The sequence below is a fragment of the Trachurus japonicus genome, chromosome 8, assembly GCF_045865225.1.
Source record: "Trachurus japonicus isolate A0001 chromosome 8, Traja_1.0".
In the NCBI taxonomy this organism is placed as follows: domain Eukaryota; kingdom Metazoa; phylum Chordata; class Actinopteri; order Carangiformes; family Carangidae; genus Trachurus; species Trachurus japonicus.
In genome coordinates, this window is record NC_140914.1 from 31,049,371 (window position 1) to 31,069,931 (window position 20,561).

General features: G+C 43.0%; 1 protein-coding gene across 3 annotated transcripts in view; it reads right to left on the reverse strand.

The window, feature by feature from the left end:
• Positions 1–1,752: 1,752 nt before the first annotated feature.
• ap2a1 (adaptor related protein complex 2 subunit alpha 1) overlaps positions 1,753–20,561 on the reverse strand; it is a 49,599-nt gene continuing 30,790 nt past the window's right edge. Inside the window, exons 13-22 of one of the 3 annotated variants that reach the window (XM_085785171.1) lie at positions 19,889–20,043; positions 17,298–17,360; positions 15,496–15,558; positions 13,156–13,238; positions 12,755–12,834; positions 8,880–9,013; positions 8,655–8,771; positions 7,855–7,924; positions 7,539–7,673; positions 1,753–2,992 (exon numbers count right to left, since the gene is read on the reverse strand). In XM_085785171.1, coding sequence (XP_085641297.1) covers positions 2,915–2,992; positions 7,539–7,673; positions 7,855–7,924; positions 8,655–8,771; positions 8,880–9,013; positions 12,755–12,834; positions 13,156–13,238; positions 15,496–15,558; positions 17,298–17,360; positions 19,889–20,043 — 978 coding nt within the window. In that variant the 3' untranslated portion in view covers positions 1,753–2,914. The remainder of the gene's footprint in view (positions 2,993–7,538; positions 7,674–7,854; positions 7,925–8,654; positions 8,772–8,879; positions 9,014–12,754; positions 12,835–13,155; positions 13,239–15,495; positions 15,559–17,297; positions 17,361–19,888; positions 20,044–20,561) is intronic. The other 2 variants (XM_085785172.1, XM_085785173.1) reach the window with 2 other exon arrangements.

Consider the following 20,561-nt stretch of genomic DNA (forward strand, 5'->3'; position numbering starts at 1 on the left):
CTGCAGGATCAAGATATGACTCATTATTTATTTTACAGTCAGAGTGATTTGTTTGTGCTCCTGTCATTGTTGATTACATTATTAGATCTATAGGTATCACTATGTCTATCTATTCCCACTATAACTTTACAATAGAGCTGTTCCTGCCCCCTCCCCCTCATATCCAGCAGTACTCATATCTTACCTGTCTGCTTCAGAATTGATTTTAAGATCCTTTTAATGGTTTTTAAAACTCTTAACGGTCTTGGCCCTAATTATTTATCTCATTTGCATTAACATAACGAATCCTTTAGAACTCTCAGGTGTTCAGGCAGCGGCCTTTTAATCATTCCACAAGTTGGAAATAAAACCTATGGTGAAGCCTCTTTTTATCATTACGGCCCACGATGACCTGAGGACAGCAGAGAACGTGGAGATTAAAAGCAAAATGAAAACCTTCTGGGGTTTAACTGAATTTAGTTTAGGTTGGATTTATAGCACTATTTATTGTTTTAAATATTCTTATTTCTTATGGTTTTATTAGATCTAAACTTTGATTATGCAGTATCTCCATTTAATACATTTGAATTGTTTATATATTCGTACACATATTTTAGTTGATCTATTAATCATTTTTATTTTATTTATCTTAGTTTTTATCCAATCTCTAGTGATATTCCCACTACAAAGTAGAAATTGTTGAGTGTAGGATAGAGTTTCCTCTGTGTTTTAAAAAAATTCCTTAGTGTTTTAATGTCCTCTCTGTTTTTATTATTTTTCAAAGCACTTTGAGCTGCTTCCTGTATGAAAAGATTGATTGATTGATTAAAACTCCCATCCTGCTAGTTCCACCTGTTTGTACATGTAGTGTGTGTGTGTGTTAAAGTGTTGTGTAGATGTGTGAGACAGAGACAGGAGGCGTGCTGTTGGATATATGGCATAGTTTTACTTTCACATTTTTTCATTACAGAGTAAATCTTAATTCTAACACAGGTATTGGACAGGTTCTTAACACCGATACATGAGGCTGCATTAGCTAGTGGATACTGCAGAGACACACACACACAAACTCACATACGCACACTCACAGAATGACAAAATGACTACGTTTTCCACTACAAAGTTCAACATCCTGTGATTGCCGTGCAGCCACAGAATGTAATGTGACCAGGTATTAGAAATGTCTTTCGGCTTTTTTTTTTTAAATTTCTTTTTTTGTTTTTATATTTACCTGCTAACACACGCACACTCACTTTCACACACACACACACACACACACACACTCTCACGCGCACACACTCTGAGTCCCTGCTAGTTGTCATGGACGTCTGGGTGTCTGACATCCTGTCCTCTCCCACTTCATCAGTGCCTGTGAGTGACAGGAGCCAGGGAGGAGGCTCCAACAGCTGGAAACATCTGTCCACACACACATAACTGGGTGTGGTGTATATACTGTGGTGGTTTATGTACAGACTGGAGGGAGGGAGGGAGGGAGGGGCGTTGGGGAGGGGAGGGGGGGCATGAAGTCTGACACAGATGTTGGTGCTGGGTTTCAGCATCTGTGCGGAGTCGGACCGGCTACGGGTGAGGCTTACGGAGGAAAGATCTGCAGGTGCGTGTGCAGAGGTGGAGTTCTCCCAGGTGGGGGGGGGGGGGGGGGGCAGGGGGGCTGTGAACTGCTCCTCAGCCAGAGGAGGGAACCTGACCACACACACACACACACACACACACACACACACGCACACACACACACACACACACACACACACATACCAAGCCACCAGTCAGTCCTGATCCCTCCAGTCCTCCCTCCTGTAGAACTGAACCCTCAGCACCGCCTGTGCAGGACGGTCCCGGAAAGGTTGGGAACGTTTCAACAGGAGAGGAAGACGTCAGAGAGAAGAGGACTCTTCCTCCTCGTCGGGGGGGGGGGCGGGGGGGTGGAGCAGCTCACAGATAACCGGGAGGGGAGCCGTCTCCGTAGGAACAGATTGGAAACGGCCTCCAAACGGGAGTCCGGAGTCTGTTTTTTTCCGACACCGGGTCTCGTCTTCTACCCGCGGGTCGTCTACGCAAAGCATGATGGGAATGTCTCAGAGTAAAGTGATCCACTGGCACATATTTACAACACGTCAAGAACACGAGTGCACTGCTTCATTGAAATGAGGGGACTGGTCTCTTACTGGTCGTTACTGGTCATGTCGTCACTGGTCATAATTTGGGGAGGGGGAGGGGGAGGGGTAAGGGAAGGGGGAGGGGTCATGCTGGATTCCATCCCAGCACATTAAGTGCATCTTCACTGGGAATGATTGACAGAGTCCTGGACTCTCAGGCCTCACTTCATTAGTGGATCCCACCAGAACCGCAAAGGAGTCAAGGAGACTGTATACCTGTGTGTGTGTGTGTGTGTGTGTGTGTGTGTGTGTGTGTGTGTTTTGGGGGGGGGGGTGAGTGCATGTGTGCGTTAAAACAGCTTCTCCCATCTGAGTTTCACGGAATGTTCTACCAAATCAAAAGAAATCCCACGCACACACATGCGCGCACACATACACACACAGCATCAGTACTATAGAGGAAGCAGAATGAGACCCCAGAACAACTATGGGACACACACACCCACACACACACCTGCACACGCACACACCTAGCCACACACACCAGCTACACAGGTAAACACCAACAGAAACGAGGATGTAGCATCATGTTAATAAACAGAATCTGGGACAGGAGGAGGAGGAGGAGGAGGAGGAGGAGGAGGAGGAAGAGGAGGATGATGCTGCTTTTCCCTTATGTCGCTTACACCTTTTTTTTTTTTTTTACTCAGAGACTCTTTGTTGCGGGGGAGGGGGGAAGACAGGTGTGGCAGGAGGACAGGAGGGGCAGGTCGCTGGTGGGGGGGGCGGTGGGAGTACTGGTCTTCGTAGAAGTCTGGACTCTAGAACTGTTCGGCCAGCAGCTCGCAAAGACGCCGGGACACGGAGTCCTTACTGCAGCGCAGGGTCAGACGGTACATCTGTGGAGCACACACACACACGGAAATTAAAGTGTGAAACTGTAATCTGTGTGTTAAAGGGATACACCAACATTTTTTTTTTCATATCTTGCCTCACTCCCGAGTCCATGACCAGCAGATAGACACCATCCTTTCGACTGTGCGTGCAGCAACAAGGGAGATACGGGCAGAGCTGGCGCACCGCTAATTAGCTTAGCTCAAACGCTGGAAGTGCATAGGTAGTGTTAGCCTGCCTGCTACCCGAGCTGAAATCAGCAGTCAGAAGCTGATTTTTAGGTGAGAAAGTAGCCGTTTAGATCAGCAGTGTGTCGTTAATTTGTCTAAATACCAGCTGTTTACAATTTTGTTACGACAAATTTGGCGCTACTCAAGCTAGCCGTTGTGACCAACGCACTTCCGGTTACTTTCACAAAATAAAACACCTGTTGCCCTTTACATACAGAAAACCATGATGATAGAATTTGTGTTTTTGCTTTGAAATAGGAAGCTAACCTACCCTCGATGTAGCTAGCTTGAACCAAAATAAACCGTCTTTGCTTGAACCCTCCGTTTTGACCGATCTCGTCCCGTTAGCGGCATTTGACCGCTCAAGATGCCTTACGGAGAGTTTAGTCAGCTCTGAGACGAAGATCGGCCCGCCGGTTTCCGTTTAGAGTTGCTGAAGAGTTTCTCTGATGACTTTAGGTGGAGGCAGGCTAACACTACCCATACACTTCCAGCATTTGAGCTAAGCTAATTAGCGGTGCGCCATCTCTTCCCGTATCTCCCTTGTTACTGCACGCACAGTCGAAAGGATGGTGTCTATCTGCTGGTCATGGACTCGGGAGTGAGGCAAGACACGAAAAAAAAAGTGTTGGCGTTTAACTGATGCAACAACACAAAAGGAAGTCGAAACCTCATGAGACTGGATCTAAAGTGGGCCGGGCTTTACTCTGGACCCGGACTGGGTTTTGGGAACCTGTCTTGCCACGCTCAGCTCAGTGAAGCTCTGCTCACAGCTCCAGTCGGGTGTCTCATGCAAATTCTGTCCTTGTCCCAGTTCACATGGAACGGGGAAAATGGAATAGTTGAAGGAAACATGTCCGCCTCCTCAACACTAGGTGGTTCCAGCGGGGTAATACGGACCCCTTTCTGGGTTTTGACACCTTTGTGAAGCCTGCACACATGCATTGTCCAGTTCCAGTCAGATGAAGGCGTACACATGCAGAAGAAAACCAGTTTCCAATCACATTATCTGGGTGTTTTAGTCGGATCTGGAGAAGTCCAGTCTTAGCTGTCCAGTAACAGACGGATTAAGGCCATTGTTTGTTTGTTTTCATAAAAAGATGTCAACGTACTGAGTGATTATGTTTGAGTTCAGCCACCAAAACTAGTCCAAATATAGAATCTGGTTTCACAAGTGGAACATTTTTAAAGAACAATCTCCATCCAGATCCAGAGAACTGTCAGTTTAGTGGATCCAGCCTCTGATGACACACAGAGGGAGGAGAGGACATGGTTCTCCTCCAGGCAGGGATGTCATGGGACCAGGATTTGGTAGCTGGTACCAACCAAGTTCACAAAACATGTGCATACACCTCCAGAGAGTGAGTGTGGAGACAGTGGTTTACACCGACCAATAAGAAGACAGAGCAGTGGTGTGGCAATACTCATTAAAGGGGACATATTATGGAAATATCACTTTTTGAAGCCTCTTTAACATACAGTATATAGGCCGCAAAAATGTGAGTATTCACCCTTTGTCAAGTCCCACCCTCCACGGTTACTGTTGCCAGGTTCACCAAACAATGGTCACGAAAGGGTTAACTCCCATTGGAAACCATTGAAAATTAGGTGATTTAAATTGCTTGTAAGGAAATTTAGAATTTACTTATCGATCAGAAAAATGGTGTCCATGATAGAAGACAGACATGGCTAAAGAGTGATTGAACGGGCATTACATGACATTTCCGAAAAGTGGGGAAAAATCATTGTTTTGGTCACTCACAATAGCTAGCGACGCTAGCTAACGTTAGCTATAAGATAGCGCTTAATCTCCAGCGATCTGGTTTTACGAACTGTTCCCTCAGCTGTCTTTCAGTGATGTAACTAGGATTCAAATTTGCATAATCCCACCCATACCTGGTACCAGTAATAGGGGCGGGGCAAGCAGGGGTTTATTTGCATTTAAAGGGACAGGCACTGAAAGCAGCCGTTGGGAACAGGGCTGTTTTGAGAGGATGAAAAGTGATGCTGTGATGTTTGATCCTTGGGAGATTTTGACCAAAGCATATCACAGACATGTCTTTAAGACACCTGGGAACTATTTTAATTTGTGAAAAATGGACATAATATGTCTCCTTTAAAATGTTGGTATTATATTGTGACAGCTTGAACAGTGATGACTGGAGTGGCTAATGTTAAGAGAACCCAGTTCATGTTATGAAGAACTGTCGTTATATTAATTCAAACAAGATAATGTAACCCTAAAAAAAAACCTCAGCCAAAACAAGCCATCACTAGCTTCTGTGAGTGTTGTATGCTGAACGCAGCTACAACAGACGTCAGTTCACAAACATTTCAGCACATGAACATGTTGATGATTCTTCTCCTGCAGTTTGTTGTCAAATAAGAGCATGTGTAGTGTAACACTGCCCTCATCAGCTCTGGAAGAATCACATCTCTAACACCCTTCAACAAGCCAAGGACCCCCAAACTGATGGAGAGATGGAGCAGGGACCCCCTACACAGTGGCATGCAAAAAAAAATTGGGCACCCCTGGTCAAAATTTCTGTTAATGTGAACAGTTAAGAAAGTGGACAATAAATGAACACTCTTTCGCAAAAATTTTAAGCAATATCAGTGTATTATCTTTGTTTTCTACTGTTTTAGAGTGAAAACAACAAAGCAGCAGCCTGCAAAAGAATGGGAAACCCAGGAGACTTGAGCTCTCAGATAACTTTGACCAAGGTATCAGACAAGCTATTTACTATTTGCACGCTGTGATAGTTTCCAGGGGGGAGGGGGGGCTACAAGGTACTAACTATGCAGGGTGGCCAAACCTTTTCTGTAGACCCTTCTCCGTTTCTGTCATTCTGAAAATGTAAAAGATGAAAATAAAAACAAAATTATATTGTTTCAAATGTAAAGGGAATGTGTCATCTGTAACTTTATGCCTTTTGGAGATCATTACATCTTCCACTTAATGAACTGCTCAGAAATTTTGACCAGGGGTGCCCAAACTTTTGCAGGCCACTGTGTGTGTGTATTTATATTGTGTTTTATATTAAACTGGGCCTGGGTATTAATGTACCTTGTCATTGTGCATTCAATACTAAACTACTCAAATAATGCACAGGTTCATATATTCATGTTTCTATATTAAACATGTGCAAGGTACAGTGAGTAGGGGGCCGTGCCACTGCCATCTATAAACATACAATGCCTATATCAACAATATCTGTTAACTGCATGATAAGCATGCAGACTAGTTATTCAAATGGACATCTTAATTTTAAAACATAAATGTGGAAACAACTGCTGTATGTTTAGTTCATAGTGAAGGCAAAGAGAGGCTGCTGCTGGATGAGTCGCTCATGAAGCTACAGATGTACAGGTAGAATATCATGGAAAAGTTCATTTATTTCAATACTTAAATTCAAAAAGTGGAACTAATACATGATATACGTAGATTCATTACACACACAGTGAAATATTCAATGTCTTCCTTTCTTTTAATTGTAATGATTATGGCTTACATTTAATGAAAACCCCAAATTCAGTGTCTCAAAAAATATGAATATTACATCAGACCAATGAAAAAAAAGATTGTTAATACAGAATTGTTGGTCTTCTGGAAAGTATGTCCATTTATATGCCCTCAATACTTGGTTGGAGATCCTTTTGCTTCAATTACTGCATCAATCCACGCTGAATTGAAGCAGTAATTAAAGCAAAAGGACAGCAACGTTAACGTTAGCTACTGTCGTTAGCTAGCTAGCTATTGTGAGTGACCAAAACAACGGTTTTTACCACTTTTCGGAAATGACATGTAATGCCCGTTCAATCACTCTTTAGCCACGTCTGCCTGCTATCACGGACGCCATTTTTCTGATCGATAAGTTTATTCAAAATTTCCTTACAAGCAATTTAAAGTTTTATTTATTATTTTCAATGGTTTCCAATGGGAGTTAACCCTTACGTGTCCATTGTTTGGTCAAACCTAGCAACAGTAACCATGGAGAGCGGGACTTGACAAAGGGTGAATTCTGTATTTACAATCATTTTTTTCATTGGTCTGATGTAATAGTCTATTTTTCTTTTTACATACTGAATTTTGGGTTTTAAATATAATCCATAATCATTACAATTAAACGAAATAAAGACATGGAATACCTCAGTGTGTGTCTATATAATGTATTAGTTTCACTTATTGAATTGAACTAAGGAAATAAATGAACTTTTCCATGATATTCTAATTTACTGAGATGCACCTGTATACATCAGATCTAGTGCAGTGTATTAGTGGGTGTCTACATGAGTGACTGCCCACTGAGTGGACATTTACCTGTGCCTGGGCGTTTGGCTCCAGTCTCAGCAGACAGCCAACCTGCTGACCCTTGGTTTGGATCACTCCAGCACACACGTAGTTCTCTGGGTTCGGATCGACGTTGTCCAGCAGGGCCGTTCCCAGTCCCAGCAGCTACACACACACAAACACACACACACAAACACAAAGGAGACAGTGAGAGGATTTCACAGTGATGCTGCCTGAGCCCGACACCAGGTGGTATTTTATTTTGAAGAGATAATGTCCTTATTTCAACACAGATACACAGATGTAGCCAGTGTGAGGAGGTTTGATAAGACAAAAGGACGTGTACCTTCGCCTTGAGGACCTCAGTGTCCATGCTGTGGTTGGCCTTGAAGATCTTCTGTGCTTCCTGCTGAGGCCTGAGGAGAGTCACACACACACACACACACACACACACACACACACACAGTGAGGGAGGGGTGGTGGCTGCTACAGTCTGAGTGCAGACTACTGTACTCTACTTTGGTGCCGTTGGATCTGTAATGTCACACTGATGAGTTAAAGTCCAGACACACACACTAGGGATGTCACGATTACTTGTTTTCACAATTAATCGTGGTATTAAACGCCACAATTAATTAATCGTAAAGATTCCTAAATACCGTCACTTCCCAAAAAAGATGATGTCGGAACTGTATCGGCAGATGTGTGCCAAAATAAAGGTAAATGCTCAGATACTGGTCCATTTATTAAACGTAACATTGAATTGGTAGGAATTTAAATGTTAGCGTGTCATTTGTATTTTAAAAAAACAACAAAATAAAACAAAAAATGATTAAAATAAATGTAAACATTTGGTATAAATGTTTATGACCTAAATATTCCAAACGTTTCCCCTGGGGGGTTAATAATTGGTCATATAATTAATAGATACTTGAAATATTTTGTGTAAACAATGAGTAATGTAATTATATTTTGACTATATTTAATTTTACACATTCATAGTGTTGTGAAATTAATTAATGCAGAATAATCGTGATAATCGTAACACCGTGATTATTTCTCTGACAATAATCGTACAAGGAAAATGTATGATTGTGACATCCCTAACACACACACACACACACACACACACACACACACACTTACTGGCTGAGCTGTTTCCAGCGCTGGAAGAAGTCTTGTGAGGCCATCTCAGTTGGCTGGAAGAACTTGTTGATGGTGACAGGCAGTTTGAGGGTCAGGTTCTGCAGAGCCCCTCCATACCTGAACACAACACACACACACACACACACATTCACACAGATTAAGACTTTGAATAAATGACACCAGCGCGACCTGACCAGCCGAGCTCAGCTGATTGCACAAACTGACCTGAACTTGATGTTGAGCAGCGGGGCGTCAGAGAAGTCGGTCAGACACTCGATGTTGAGGACCTGCTGAATCTGGGCCCCGCCCTCCACCAGCGGTTCAACTGGTTTGGTCTGAACGTTGAGCTGTGCCCAGATGTTAAGGACCATGATGATATCACACACACACACACACACACTGACTTCTGTACAATGTCACCAGCTGTTAACACTTTACCGTCTAAGATTAACAGTAGAACTAGGTGATACGGCCAAAATCACTGTCATAACTAGAGATGTCATGATTACTTGTTTTCACAATTAATCACAGTATTAAACAGTCCCTCCAGGAATTCGCGATGTTGCGATCGCAACAATTAACGCAAATTCAGCCAATCCCCGCGAATTTTTGCGATCTTGCAATTTTGTACAATCACCGCAACTTTTCCGCAAATTGGACCAATTGTCGGTGCTTTCCGCGAGTTACACAGCAGAGTAGGGCTGGGCGATATGGCAAAAAACGTTATCACGATATGTTTTTCCATATTGATCGATTCTCGATATCGTCTCGATATGTATTTTTTGCTGCCGCTGCCAGTTCAAGCAGCATCCTGACTGAATCCTGAAGAAACCAGAGAATGTGTTCAGTTTGGGAGGATGACATGAGTTCACTTTAATGTTCATTAAGGGTGGAACAGTTCAATAATCCACAGTTTGATTTGATTTACATTGTTGTTGCTGTTGTTTTCTGTTGTCTTTTTTCTACCATACATCAGCTCTAAAATGTGTCAATCATGAGGCTTTAGTCTTTCTAGTTATTTGAACAGGTTGTAGACAAATATTTAGCTATTTAGCTGCTCTGACACCAGGCTTTATGCCGAGCCCACTCTGATGAATCCAGGTGTGTCTGACTCTGACCTCAGTAGTCACAACAACTGTCAGACACACCTGGATTCATCAGTTTGTCCAATAATGTAAGACAGGAAGGAAAGGAGCCTGTTTGAGCTCAGGAAGTAGTGGAGCTGTGCATAAAGCCTATTTATTGATCTGACTCGGTAACCACGAGCGCAGTTCACGTCAACTCAGGTGATCTGCAGATTGTTGTTTCACTTCACCGCTCCGACGCGACGCTCCGTGTGTGTGTGCGCGCGGCGCTGACAGAGAGAGAGGGAGGGAGAGAGGCTGTCGGCGCATACTGTGAGTGGATTTGACTCCGCGCGCACTGTCCGCGGACTTTTGCGGTTTCATAGGCAAGCATACAGTATCACATTTGAAACAGATTGAGTCCGCGCGGTCATAAAAATTGAGCTTTGCACGGAAGGGACCGGCGGACGCCCGCTTTGGGTCCTCGTCTGCCTCGAGTGCGCGCGGACATCCGCGGAGTCAAATACGCCGGAGTATGTGGGGGCCTGAGCCTAGCGCATGTTCTTCACACTGTACATGAGCAAACAGACATGTTACCGCAGAATAAACGTCACAAGCAGCTCCGTGTTTCCTCCACTTTCTGACCGTGGTAGGCTATCATCAGGTTGCTCTGACTCCACACTGACAGGCTTCTTTAGCCGGGACAGACGAACTGATGCTCCACACGTTCACAATCGCTTCAGTTGCCATCGGCTCCACCTCCACTCATTTCCTCCCTCTTTTACAACTTTCACTTTATCACAGCTTGGGATCAATAAAGTATATCTATCTATCTATCCATCTTATCCTTCCTCCCTTTAGCTGCAGCAGCTCAAACAAGCTCTGCATGCTCAGGACAGGAGGCGGAGTATCAGACGGAAGTGTGGCCGGCTGCTGTCGCGCATATTTACTTTCATGTGATATCGAGGAATAGGGCCATAGCTTATTATCGAAATCGTTCAAAGATTTATCGCGATCCCGTATCGAGATCGTTATATCGCCCAGCCCTACAGCAGAGAGTGCGAGTCTGGACGGAGCGGTGGTTGAAAGTGAGTCCACGGAGGAACAGCGTGGCTGGGCTGACGGCAAGAAACTTGATACAACGTGCACAAAGTGATAAGTAAAGGAACGCAAGCTGAGTTGAACGTGTTGAGTGTGTGAGTTGTCCTGGTTGAACACCCAAGGCTGTGTCAACCTCGCAGCACTCGCCGAGGGGGAATCCAGTGAGTGCGCCACTGCAGGGCCGGAGCGGAGCAGCTGGCGGCCAGGTGCCCCTTCCCCCATCCTAAAGCTGGCCCTGGACTTGAGTAGCCACCCTCCCCTTTTTATTCAAAGACTGGACTGTTTTAATAAAACAGTTCTTTTACCATGATTTTTAAACAGACATTTTGATTAAGTAAAACAACTTTCAACTCTCTCTGCCTTTCTTAACAAGTGGGAAATTGCTGGTATAACATGACATCACATTCATTTGTGACATTTCAAAATTTTAAATTTTCCTTTGATTTTTAATTATTCAGAACAAACTGCAACTTTTTTTTGCAACTTTCGCTGTATCCCGCAATTTAATCGCAACAAAAGGGCTTAAAACATCGCAACATGCACCGCAATTTTTTCAAAATGTGGCCGCAAAATCAGGCATTTTAGGCCGCAACAATCACAAAAAAAGCCCGCGAAATCCTGGAGGGACTGATTAAACACCACAATGAATTAATTGTAAAGTTTCCTAAATACCGTTACTTTCCAGATAATGTTGGAACCATATCAGTAGGTATGTGCGCAAGAATAAAGGTAAATTCTCAGATACTGGTCCATTTAATTAACATAACATTGAAATGGTACGAATTTAAATGTTAGCCTGTCATTTTTAATTAAAAAAACCCCCAACAAAACCAAAAATGATTAAAATAAACGTAAACATTTGGTATAGATAACAATTTATGACCTGAATATTTCAAACATTTCCCCTGGGGGTTAATAATTGGTCATATATTAATAGATACTTGAAATATTTTGTGTAAACAATGAGTAATGTAATTATATTTAGACTATATTTGATTTTACACAATCATAGTGTTGTGAAATTAATTACCTACATAATAATCGTGATAATCGTAATACCGTGATTATTTCTCTGACAATAATCGTACCAGGAAAATTTATAATCGTGACATCCCTAGTCATAACAATAAACATATGAGAAGATGTTGATCATTATTTATCATGGTCCTTACTGTGAGGGAAATACATACATACACTCTTCCACACACACACACACACACGCCTGCAGCTTGTAGCTGTGAGCGATTAACCTTTGTTAATGCATATATAATATATAGAACTCTGTGTCATGACCGTGCATGAACTCTTGTTGAACTCATCCTAATGGACCCACTATACAGTAATGTGATCATAAATCAGCTCTTGCTCCTTCTTAGTTCAAGTTCAGTCCATGCCTTCAGGTCAGATGCCTTTGCTGATGGTGGAGACGCTCCGACAGTGACATACTCGTAGAAAAACAGAGAAAAAGAGCGATTTCCTGGCTCTGCACTGGTCTCACATTTGGGCTTATTCTGACAAAACGGTTTTGGTGTTTCTACAGTAAATATTTTGTAGACACTTGCAAGTTTAAAACAGGTGTCTGTTCTGCTTCTCTCAGAAAATCTTTGTATTGGAGTCAATAAGGAGCAGAGACAGACGTGGCCGCACTTAGAGGCTGTGCACTTAGTGCTCGGTGCCCGTGGCCCTAATTATAGATGCTGACCAACATCTATGATTGGGGCTAATAGGAATTGTGTTTAAACTTTGAACTGGTGATACAATGACAATGCGCTAAAGGTGACCTTACATTTCTCATACAGACACTGTGGTGATTGTGTTGATACCATGTGATGACTCAGCACCTGACAGTGTCCCAGCTCCTCCAGCTGAAGCACACACACACACACACACACACACACACACACACACACACACAGAAAGGATATGAGACTGCAGTTCTCCAGGACAGCTGACTGTGGTCGTGAAGCTGGCAAACTGCACTGACGTCTTGTTCCCGTAGAACAGGTACATTCTCCCTGAGAGACAGAGGCGGCTGTTAGCGGCTCATTTCCTGCATTCAAACCTCAAACATGGCCGACCATGGGCCTGCATCTCAAACACAGATCAGAAGTCGATCCAGCTCTTTGGGCTTAACTGGTACCGAGGGTAAACTGGTAACATGTGAGAAAAAACAGTCAAACTACTGAGCAACCTAGAAAAAATGGACTCATCATTCTGACAGGGATAAACACAGAGAGTCCTGATGATGGAAGAGTTTTGAATCGATCAGGCCCCGCCCATCTGATGACGAATCAAACCACACCCGCGTGTCAACAAATCCCATGAGGAGAACTCACCCAGATTCTGACGGTACTCGGACTTGATGCCGATCTGTAGGAGCTGGTTCTCAAACAGAACCCCGTTGTTCTTGCACACAAACCTGCAGGACGGAGGCGTCAACAGGTCAAACACTCAGACGCGGTCATGACAGTTGTTCTGCTCTCATAGCTGCAAACACCTTTCAATAGGGATGGGTACCGAGCCCTAGTATTAAATGAGTTCTGGGGCTACATTATTCAACAAGGCAGCATCGATAAGCTCCAATTTTGGTAAATTGGCCCATTGCCATAATCCCTATAGTCATAGCAGTAGGTTTGTTACCTTTAATTGCCGGTGCAAGCTGTTTTTTGATAGGCGGGGCAGAGACGCAAGCTGCTCAGCTAACGCTACGGAGGCATATGGATAGGCTAATGGAATTTCCGCCTTTCCCTCATCAAACTCATCAAATACACAATCCAACAACGCCAAAACGCTCTGGTGGACAAGTTGTGACCTGCACATTCACCACGCTATGAGATAATAACACAACGTTACGTATCGAGTTGTTTTCATGGCAAATGCAGCCGGAACTACATTCCAGACACGGCTGATGAGTATTTGCTTCATGTGTCGTAATGTTACATAATATTTTATTATTTCATAGTGTGGTGAATGTGCAGGTCCACAGAGTGTCTTGGAGTTGTGTATCTAGTTTGAGGAGGGAAACGTGGAAATACTGTGCAGCTCACGTCTCTGCCCCACCGATCTAAAAACAGCTTGCACCGACAGTTAAAGGTAATGAACCTACACCTAAAACTATAGAGATTATGGCAATGGCCGAATTTGCCAAAATGTTGAAATATCCCTTCAATGGTGCCGTTATCGGTAGTGTAGTAGTTGCGTTAAATATAATCTTCAAATATGTTTTTGCTACTCTCACAGAAAACGAGGCACTCTGTCAGCAGCTCACTCAGACTGTGTCTGTCGGCGAAGGGCTGGTTTTCACACTGTCAGGCGTACACTTGCAGCAGCAGCACACACACTAATTAAAGGCAGAGAGCTAAACGATCCAAAGTGTGGCTCTACTTGACAAAAGTTGTTTCAGACCCCGCACGCTGTCACAAGTGTGACGGATGTATCGCTGCAAGAGCGGCAACACGAGTGATCTTACTAACATACTGATTTGTTTATTTCAAAAATAATGCGGTTCTATTTGTATATTAAAAAAATGCTTCATCTTTTTTATTTCAAGCTAGAAAAAAGTTATGTATTAAAATAAATTAATATATTTAGTCAACAAAAAATGTTCCATAAAAATGTTCCAAATTATAACAATTCATGTTCTTAAAGCTTATAGCTACAACTTTTTCATTACGATTAATTTTCCCCCCCAAAAAATACATCCACAGAACGTCTAGAGGAGTGCAGAACAAAAGTATTAATTTTACTGAAAAAAAGTATAGTGTAGAAATAATTGTTTTATAAATTTTGACGGGTCCAAAACATATAAATATTTACATCTGCTTACATTGGCAACGTCGACAGGAAATGATCTCTGCACCAACAGCATTATGTTGATGTCACGTGACGCGGAGATCATGCTGTGCTAACTACCAGTCAGCTGGTACTGTCAAAACCAGACCTGCTTTAGCGTTAGCTTTAGCTACTAGCCGAGCGTTAGCTTAGCTTTAGCATACCTGAAGGTTGGAGCGAGATCGGGCGAGTGTGAGTGCGACACCTACTGGCCGGGAGGAATTAAAGTTGGTTAAAGTTAAAGTTAACCCCAATAATTAGATTTTTGATAAGAGCACTGTTAATGATCGGACCGATAAGTAGTATCGATAAAAGTAGTAGCACCATTCAAATCCAAGTGATACCCATCCCTACCTTTAAACATCTGATAACAACCATTTACAAACAGGCTGATTAGAGCTTGTTCTCGTCTCTACAGGTCTCTGGTTCTCCATTCATCAGGTGACCACAGCATCATTGATCATTTAGCACAAACACCAACACACAAATAAAGTTTTGGTAATAAAAAGAAATAAAAAACAAAACAGAAATGAATATCCTGAAAAAGAGACAGACTAGTCTCTGGTTACTGTTTAACTACTGAAGGAGCAGAGTCCAACAGGAACCCCTGACCTGTACGTCATGGTCTGACCCAGTTCTGTTACTATGGGTCACACAGGTTCATGCTGGGATGGAGCTATTTAGATTACAAGAAATTTGTCAGACAGGAAGTCTGCCATTTTTTGCATGGCATGCATGGACTCTCATTTTCTCAGGGTTCTTGTTTTGATGGGTGCAACTGCGGCTAGGCAAAAAAAAACAAAAAAACACCACAAATGTACACACGGGGGAGAAAAAAGCCTTACTTGTTAAGAAGATCGTCTGCCTCAGACAGAGGAGGAGCAGGATCCTCAGAGGGAGGAGCAGAGCTGAGAGACCACAGGACAGCGCAGGGATGAAGAGAGAGAGAGAGAGAGAGCCCACAGGACAGAGGAGAGGAGGGATGGTACAAACACACAGAGGAGGGATGAATGACAGAGCAGGAATGGGAGAAGCAATACATACAACACAGTCCAGTGACAAGTGTGAGAGGTCGGTTAAAGAAAACACCAGAGATGAAGAAGAAGAGAAGAGGATAAAAGGATAAAATGCAGGGGCTGTTAGTAAAAGCAGTTTGTACAAAGGTGACATCATAAAACAATGATGCTGAGTAGCTGAACTCTATCTGCTGCAGTCGGGATGCATGTGGACAGTTTGTGCTGTTCTGGTTCTGTGCCCCGGCGCATTGAACAAAACATGAAACAATATCCGTGAGGGTAAAGTGCAGACTTCCACCTCAGTGTTTACATTCACGCTGCCGTGTCGAAACGTCCAATAGAGCCGTAACTCATTGACCTGACGGGCAGCGGGGCTCTGCAGTCGGCACTTTAACCCCCGGTCACCGGTTCACGTCAGAGTCTCCGCGCTGGACGACAGAACGTCATCGACTGTCCACATGCACGCAGACGGCGCTCTGCCTCGGCCGGCGTTTACATTCATAGAAGCACGTATGTGTGGTCTACACATGGAGCTTGATGCCACAAACATTTTTCTGAAAAATGTTTGTGTGTCGACTGGATTTATTCCACTTCACACGCTTTTTAGGTTCGTAGCTGTGCATCGTCTGTGCTGCATTTACAGTTTAAAGTCTAAAGACCCCTTCACTTGTTCACAGTTTGTTTACCTGGCTTGTGATTGTTGTGGGCAAAAATCCTTGAATATGTGGCTGGTTTCCTTAAAAAGTGCAATGAAATATAAGGTATAAGGTATTTATGTCATTTTATGCAATTCAGTTGCAGGGAGCTCACCACCCTGTTTCACTAGGCTACAACCTAATGTACAACAACCAAGAGTCATTTCTAATGACTGTCTATCCAGAATGTAAGCAGAAAGTTCTCATCTTGTTTTACCTCAACTTAATAAACGTGGCTCACACCTACAAAACGTCCTTGAGTCCAAAAAGTTTTGTAGCTATACAAAATAAAGAATACGATACAATGTCTGTAAAAAAGATAAATAAATAAAATGTTGTTTTGTTAATCTTCATAACATTCCAAATGGCTGCTCCTGTGTGAAGTAAACATGCAACATTTTTCAACTTCCTGTGAAGATTTATGTGACTTTTTTTGCGACGGGAATGTGCTGATTATGAAACCATACAAGTCCTGCATATTTGGAGCATTTTGCATGGAAATCTGTAAAAAATGCAGTGCCTAATATGTGTGCTCTGGTCCATTATGTGTTGAATTATGCAATCACATAATTGCGTTTTTCTGGAAGGACTGACTAAAGGGAGGGCTATGACTCTGTCTGTGTGCATCCTGCCTCTTTAGAATCTCTGTATCATCATCTCTTACGTCTAATCTGCCTCTTCTATACAACATAAACAACACTGTGGCTTCATTCCTGCCTGGTTTTACAGCTCATCTGACTGGGTCAAAGTTGCAGATCAGGCATCAGCTCATGTGTAGAATCAGGTGCTTAAATGTAAACCCACGTGGCTGGTGTGTAGTGTACATCAGGAAACCATATTCATTTCATATTCATTCAAAAAGCCTAGAAAAACAATGTGGCTCTGCCATATTTGTATTTTTCTAGCTAATTCTGAAGGTTACTACTGGGCCCTTACTCCGAGTCACCAGAACCCTCCACCAATAGGGAATCAGAGGTCTCGGTGGGCTGTTCCAGCTCTCTGTCAATGTCCAATCACGGTAGAGGACAGGAGACGGACGCACATTCAAATACACACGCACGCGCGCACACACGCACGCACACACACGCACACAGGGAAATGGAGAGAAAGGAAGGAGAGAAAAAGACGAAAGACAGTCACATACACAGCAAAGATAAAAAAGAACAGACAAAGTGTAGCAGACCTGCCAACCATGGAGTTCAGTCTGTGAGTGTGTGAGTGTGTGTGTGTGGAGCCAATGTAGACACACACACACACTGAGCTACGAGTGACCACCTCTACAGCTTTGAATAAACATGGAAATAAAATAATGTGGGGGTCATGGGAATGCAGCGTCCTCCTCTTCCTCCCACCTCCAAGCAAAGACACATCAGAAATACTGATCCAGTTTTTAGTCTTTTGATATAATTTGACAGTTTTGTTTTTAGGGGTGGGAATCTTTTACTATCTCATGATTCGATTCGATTCTATTCTGATTTTTGGGGCTACGATTCGATTCTAAATCCATTTTCGATTCCAAACGATTTTAATCCTAATGATTTCTGCTTCAGTCTCTCGGTGTGCAAAGGATCCTCATGATCTACTCCAGTCTGCTTTGCGAGACAGAATGACTAAAGTGTCTTTTTCACATTTAAACATGTATCCATGCTTAGCTGGAATTGTTGAAACTGTTGCCTAAAAGCAATATCACATATTACTTAAGTAACAAAATTAAAAGTGCGTCTTTATTTAAAAAAAATAGTGCAGTTACACATGCTGCCTTTTAAATTCTAAGGAAATGGAGGCCGACAGCCAGCAGATTTGTTTCATTTTTTATATCGATTCTGAATCCTATTAAATAAGAATTGCGATTCTTATGCGAATGATTTTTTGGCACACCCCTATTTGTTTTACTGTAATAGATTTTGCAAAAGGATGTTTGCCATGGTAGTAAAAACTCGATTGTAAATATACCTTTAACTATGTGTTTAGTCATTAAACTAAGAATGTACCATGTTACTCTTGTACAATAAATGTCTAAGGCTTGTTAGAAAAAGTGCAATACATAATCATGTCCCAGGTTCTTGCTTATTTTCTAACTAACTAACCAACTGACTCAATACTCCTCGGTATTCCTCCACACAGGCAGGCTCCGCAACGCGCTGTATCACTCCGCCTATCAGCTGTTTGGATCAGCGGTGTATTGAGGAGTATTGAGTCAGTTGGTTAGTTCCAGATAAACAAACTTATTTCCAACCAGCTGACACATTTTTACTTTAGATCATAATATTGAACTGGTAGATTAATCGTAGGCGGCGAAAATACGCAGATTAATCGTCCCTCATTGACAACAGTGTGCTGCCTGTGTCTCAGTGCAGCGCACGCCAGTGTTTCTCAGTGGGGGGGCAGAGACCTGACTGAGAGTTTGAATTTGAGTTAAGATAATTAACTGGTTAAAAAGGAAAACAATCAAGGCATTGAGGAGGGTGGTTGTAATCCAGATTGTCCGGCCGGCCAGCCTCAGCTTTTTCATCACGTTTTTACTCGTCAGTTCATAATGAACGGAGATTTTGTTTTAGTTTTTGTTGTCAGTGCTTCTTAAATTTACGATCTCATTACAAATCAGTCACGGAATAAAGGGTCGTCAACGCAAAGTTTTCGTTAAAGTTTTAGTTGATAAAATTAACACTGTTTGACACATCACTGCCCAGCAATGTGATTTGTCCATGGCCTGAGCTATTACACGCTATCAGTCTCCAGGTTGGCAGGTCCATATCAGACAAAGATAGAGCAGAGAGAGACAGAGCCAACAGAACAACAACCAACACAGACATGTTAGAGCTAGTAGTTTAGTAGACCAACAGCACAGACACACCACAGACACCACAGCTATTTACAGTCATAGACCACAGTACAGTATGTGACTAAGTCAGGCTGCTGCCTCACTGAGGCTCAGCCCGGTCCAGTATGAGAGCCACAGTCTCAACACTCAGTGTGTTTGTATGCACTTAGGTAGCCAGGTTACAGCCGGCTGACTTCCTCATCATCATGGATTAGAGGAACCTGGTTCCTGTCCTCGGTAAGGGACCAGAGAAGACGGATGATGAAATCGGTTTTCATGTATTTATTTATGCATATTTTTTTCTTTCTATGACTTTTATTTATCTTTTTTTCTCTTTCTTTTTTAAAAATTCTAAAAATGTATTTGTACCCATATGACTAACTTGGTTCTGTATCATTTGTGAAACTCTGGCTGCCAATAAAGGTTGAAATAGAAAAGAAATGAAATGATGTCTCTCATGAGACAGTTCTCCTCTGGCCCCGTCCTTATTACAGTGCACTACAACACACAGAGTGAAGGCAGCAGCGACGTGTGGAGCCTGTAAATGGATAACTGATGTATAGCAGTCAACATCAACCTGATCAGGTTCTGCTCTGCTCTTTATCTCCTGCAGCTCTGCAGCTTTATCAGCTCCGTTACAGCCTCTCATACTGGACTTTGGCTTCCACTGGGCTCTACAGCCGCTCATCTAGACATGAGCTTTCACCTTAAGAAGCCGTCGTCGTTGACGGCGGCGGAGGGCGCGGCGGGCCCCGCCTCGGAGAACACGTCCACCAATAAGCTGCCGGCGCTGGCTGGAGCGGCGCCGAGGGGGGCGGCCGAGCGGATGCCCAGGAGGTCGGCTGACGGTGACGGGGTGGACTGAAACACAAGGGGGTTTTAGATCAGTGCTTCTCAAACTCTTTTCCATCAGGGATAAATCAGACCACGGATCCTCATTGGACAAAATTTTGAAGCAAACACCAGAAATACACAAATATTTGTTCTGAGACTGAAGAGCGTTACTTTTTTAGTCAATGTACGTTCAAATTAGTTTAAAGTCCCCCTAAAGAGGCATTTTAAAATTTGTAAAAATGCTCTCCTATGACTATTTTTTGTTTAAAATTGCTTTCCCACAAAAAAGTTGTTTAAAAAAGCTCCCAAAGAGGCTAAAAACAGGTCGACTATTTCTCCCTTATTGAAAAATCCAGATTCTATGAATATTCATGAATATGCAAATGAGTCATGACTCACGCCCGCGAGGTTTGCACCGTGGTTTGAACCCTGGTCTACCGCATGTAAGGCAGCGACTAAACATCTGGGCCACGGCAACTAATGATAACATGCTGGAACATCTAGCTATGTAAGTAGATCATATCACAGTGAACAACAAATGGGAG